Genomic DNA, 5,103 nt, shown 5'->3' on the forward strand with positions numbered 1-5,103 from the left:
AATTGTGATTGCTCTCTATTTTTGTTGAATTTAATTTAAGAGTTTATGTATTGAGTGGTGCAGGTACAAAGGATGTTATTGTTTGGTCCCCAGCCTCATAAAACAAACGATAACATGGAAATAGATCATGAAGGTGGATATTACACCAGTACTATGAAGCCACGTGTCAATAAAAGTGTGCGGTTCACATGTGAGAGGAGCCATACCATATGGTTTGATATATTGATCGTGTACAACCTAGCAACAAGCACACGGATAAAAAAAAGCAGCAACACTCCACATTTGTTTTTAAGAAGATTTTGATGTTTTGATTACGAGGGTAGGACCGTCATATTTCTTTTTCATTCAAAAGTATTTATTAGTTTTAAGTTTGTTTAGCCTATACTAGTTTTTTTAACCTAAACTAGTTGCTTGTTCATGCTTGTTGTGGTGGGGGGGGGGGGGGGGGGGGGGGGGGGGGGGCTATGTATAGAGTGAAAGAAAACCAACGTACGGTGATGCGGTGGGAGTTTGGTTGATTTGACTTCGGTACCATATTAATAACTTGTTAGGTTGTTTGTGTAATTTTTTGGAACTTGAGGGTTAATAAAATTAAAAAAAGTTGTTCGATTAATTGTGTAATTTAATGAAAGTTGAGGAGTACAACTATATGTAAAAAGGAAAACGTATAGAGTTGTTTGTGTAACTTAACGAACTTAAAAGTCATCATTTAAAAGGTTACGGGGTTAGTTGTGTAACTTATTGAAAGTTGGGCTATCAAACTTGCAAATTAATATATTATAATGGAAAATCGGATTTTGATCATCCAAATGATCACTTATTAGCCAATAATAATCCAAAGTTACACTTAGACTAATGATAATTTTAGCTTAATTCATTTTTGTTGCCACGAGCAATCCATGTGTGATAATGATCATAGATATATAATATACTCAATGTACATTTATTTTATACTCAACTTTGTACTACATTTCTCATTTTCGTTTATAATCATTATTCATGTGAGAGAAAATGAGTGAGAATCAAATATAAATTTATGATGATTATGTTAGTTAGATTCTTTTTACAACAAAAGTGAAAATTAGTATTATCATTTGTCGAAGCCTTCGCTTAGTCATGGGGTGACCGAAGTCACGGACCCAAAATATTTTGGGTTGATGATTTGATTCGTGTTGGTGATTTGGTTCAGGTCGAATCAAATAATATGACATCTACATATCTAATTTTTCTTTATTCATTCAAACGTTTGTTTTTACAATAAAAAAACAAGAGAAAATTTTAACCAACAAATACCTAAAATATTCATGATAATGCGAAAGGAATGGTGAGTACCTAGAAGAAGAATTACAAAGCAGCCTGACGACCTTTAAGTTATTTGAATTCCTCAATTATGGATTCCGAATCAAATGTTTCAGCAATATCTTTTTCTATGTAAACCATCAAGCTGTTCGAGACATATTCATATGACATCTGATTGCAATGACGATTCTTGAATATTTTCATTGCTTTCCCATGATTTACCTAATTAAAAAGATTACGTATGGTTGAGTTAAACTAAAACTTCACCATACAATACCAACTATAAACTTAGTTGATCAATTTACTCACATCCCCAATTCCACAATTACAAACTATAATTTTATAATCCTTGAACACTGATCAATATAAATGCAATACAATGATTAACAACAAAACAAAGGTGAATTATTACATGCTGCCAACAGCTGATAAAAGGGCGATGGGCGGTGGGCAGCAGTGGATGATGGTCTCCGTAGGAATAGGGGTGCAAGTGAGGGCGTGAGGTAACAGTTCGCTTATTTTCCAACCCCTAACAAAAATTGCAATCCCCGCTCTTTTTTTCTTTTTTTATTGTGTTGTTTAAGCAAGTTTTTATTTTTACAAATAGCCCCATTAACTTTTGAGTTTTATAAAAACAAAGCTTTTATTATTCGGAATCCATAAAAAAATCAAAAGATGGGGTATAATATATAAAAAAATCAGTGGTGACCGTTAGATTTTTGGAAAAATACATCAGGGGTGACCACGGTTAATAACTATAAAAATTTTTCGAAAAAAACTACGAATTTTACTCTATTAACTGAATAAAAGGCAGTGACCGAGACCAGCCCAGGTCCCCCAAGAAGTCGTGCACGTGCAATAAATCATAGTTGTTATTAAAATTTAATTTTCCTACTATAATATGTAAACAAAAATATAATTATTTGTTTTATAAACAGGCAAATTAACATTGGTATTGAACAATAGTAAGATTAATGATGATAACTGGGAGGGCGGGACAAAAATGAAAGTGAAGTTTTTACATCTAAAAAGAATCTTGAATGGGAACCCATTCATTGTCTGATTGGCTGTCGTGATGTGTTGCCTAGTTCCACTATGCACCGAAATTAGATTGACCAAGTTATATGTTTTAAGAGTAGTAAATCAATTCATTGAACACTCGTTTTATATGGTTATATGTTATGTACTAACTTAATAGTGCATATCGTTAATCATTGTCACAGAGAAAATAAGTTTTAAATAACTCATTATTTAATTAATATGTTGTGGCTTAACTAGAATTAAATAAAATACAAAAAAAAAAAAAGTTTGATTGGTTGTTAGTGGATGGTACCCAATTAAATTCTATCAAAGTAACGCTAGTGGGTTAACGAGCAAGGGATATGGACGGGCGTCTTTTTTGCTTGTCGTGGACTTCTGGGCGTTAGCCCACAACACTCAGCCTAACAAAAAAATATTTTTTGTTCTTCTTTTGTTATGCGTTGAAAGAAATGTGATGGGTTAGAAATCGATTTGACCAAGTTTCTTTAGGATTGTGGATAGAATTAACAAGTCGTTTTTGTACTTCCAAGTTGTCCCACATGCGCTAGCTAGCTCTCTCTTTCTCCACTATATATACAACATACAACATCAATGAGCATATCCATGCACAAATTATACAACCTCACATTTAACTCTTCCATCTCTTTGGTTTCTAAATTATATTCTTCTTCAACTTTCATAACTCTTTAGAAAATTTTGCTTCAATTGCAACATCCACTAGTTTGGATAATCCGATAATTATGCATTACAAAGTGTCATAATCGCCAAGAATTTTTAACGAATATGGAAGAATTGAGTTGGTTCAATCATCACCAACAAGAAATCGAAGAAAGCTTCAGTTTTGGATCGGATAATATCTTCTTGAACCCGATCCAAGACCTTCCAAAACCCGATTATGTAGCCTCAAGTTTTGGTTCCGCTAGCCAATATTGGCGTCAAACAATCGCTATTAATAGTTTACACGAGGAGAAAAACATAATTCCCCTCACCACCACCACCACAGTAAAAAATCCTAGGTCCGTGACCACAGATAACAACCCTAGTCAATATTACCCTCAAACGACGCCAGTCAATAGTTTACACAAGGGCGAAAACGTAATTCCCCTCACCACCACTGCCTCAATAAAAAGTCCTGAGTCCGTCACTACAGATAACGATACTTATACATACACATCGCGTGATCATGAAGATGACATTTCCGTTATTTTCTCAAATTACCAAAACTTATGTACCCACATTACCAAAAACCCTAGTGACGTCACAAAACAACCAGATGACGTCATGTCTTCTCAATGCTCATCCGACAAAAAACCAAACCACAGTTCCATGTTTTTCAACGACAACCCTCCAAGATTCAAGAAACCCAGATCAGATCCGGTTCAATCCACGTCATCCGGTATCAATTTCCGTCAGGAAACAGAATATTCCGGCGAGACAATGAAGGAGATGATATACCGAACGGCAGCTTTCTGGCCGGTGAGTTTTTCCGACGGGAGGTGGTGGAGAAGCCACGGAGGAAGAACGTGAGGATATCAAGTGACCCACAGACGGCGGTGGCACGGCGGCGTAGGGAGAAGATAAGTGACCGGATTAGGGTTTTGCAGAAACTGGTACCCAGTGGGAGTAAAATGGATACTGCTTCTATGCCTGATGAAGCTGCTAATTATTTGAAGTTTTTGAGGTCACAAGTGAAAGCATTTGAGCAAGTTGGATATGGTACAAGTGGTAATGCATATAGTGTAAGTGAAAAGGTTGTTAATAATAATGTTGTGTTAGGGTTACCTTTTCCCATGCATAGTAATCCTTTTTTACTACCTTGGTATCAACGGGTTTACGATACTGTGTGACCTGCATGAAACACTTGTACGTAGTAGAACGTGTACGAATTTAGGTTGCCAAAAGTTTATATGATTTTGGATTAACAGTGTATGGTTAATGTGTTTATAAATTTTCGTTTGTAAAGTTATAGAAAATTCTTAAATTGTTATATATTATTATGTTATTAATCATTAATGTTTTGAAATACGTACAAGACGAGTAATTGTAAAAAAAAAAAATTAATTGAATCATATAAATATTTGTTTATATAAAGATGGTTACGTACTTAAGTGCGAGAAGCCTTCACTATTAAGTACTATAGAGTATAGATATAACCTTGACAATGAGCGTTATTCTCATCTTGGTTGGTTGACGTTAACGATGGAGGTTGACTCGTATGCCTACTCTAATGATTGGATTTGGATTATAATAGGGACCGTTTGCGTGTTTGATGTTCCTTTAAATCAAATTAATTACGTATGTATAGTTAATTTTTGAGAAATTATACATGTGTATTATACGATTCTTTTTTACTTCTCTATGAATTATTGATTCTGGCTTAATGTGATAACCATTTTGTAATCTTCATTATTTTCCTGATATTCATGTTATTGTTTTATATCTTGTGTAGTAAGTGAGGATGTTTTTTTCCTATGCTTTCAAATAAATAAAGAAGAAAATTAGCTATCATCATATGGGCCAAACATTGATGACATCTAGAGGCTTGAACCATCGATTTATGTTTCTCAAGCCCATTCTTCTCTCTTTTAGGCTAGGCCCATATGAGTTTTCCCTTAATATCTTGGGCATTAGATTTGCCTAAAGTTTGGATCATTAAAACATTCATTATTCACATTTCATAATGTTTCCACGTACCACATGTATCCGTATTTAATACTTCATCCAAACTTGCTTTTTCTAATAAAATATTTATTTTCTTACTAC

The 5,103-nt window shown here is 34.2% G+C and overlaps 1 protein-coding gene across 1 annotated transcript; it reads left to right on the forward strand.

Annotated features, from left to right (window-relative positions):
- The first annotated feature begins 3,632 nt into the window (after positions 1 to 3,632).
- Positions 3,633 to 4,187, forward strand: LOC143573898 (transcription factor ABA-INDUCIBLE bHLH-TYPE-like). Its single transcript, XM_077058664.1, has one exon. The coding sequence runs from the start codon at positions 3,633 to 3,635 to the stop codon at positions 4,185 to 4,187; it is 555 nt and encodes a 184-aa protein (XP_076914779.1).
- Positions 4,188 to 5,103: the final 916 nt, after the last annotated feature.

Source organism: Bidens hawaiensis, unplaced genomic scaffold (assembly GCF_021521415.1).
Source record: "Bidens hawaiensis isolate Kalapana, Puna unplaced genomic scaffold, B.hawaiensis_p1.1 tig00026670_1, whole genome shotgun sequence".
In the NCBI taxonomy this organism is placed as follows: Eukaryota; Viridiplantae; Streptophyta; class Magnoliopsida; order Asterales; family Asteraceae; genus Bidens; species Bidens hawaiensis.

Coding starts and splice junctions, on each gene's coding strand:
- LOC143573898 (XM_077058664.1), top strand. CDS start 3,633: ATGCTCATCCGACAAAAAACCAAACCACAGTTCCATGTTTTTCAACGA.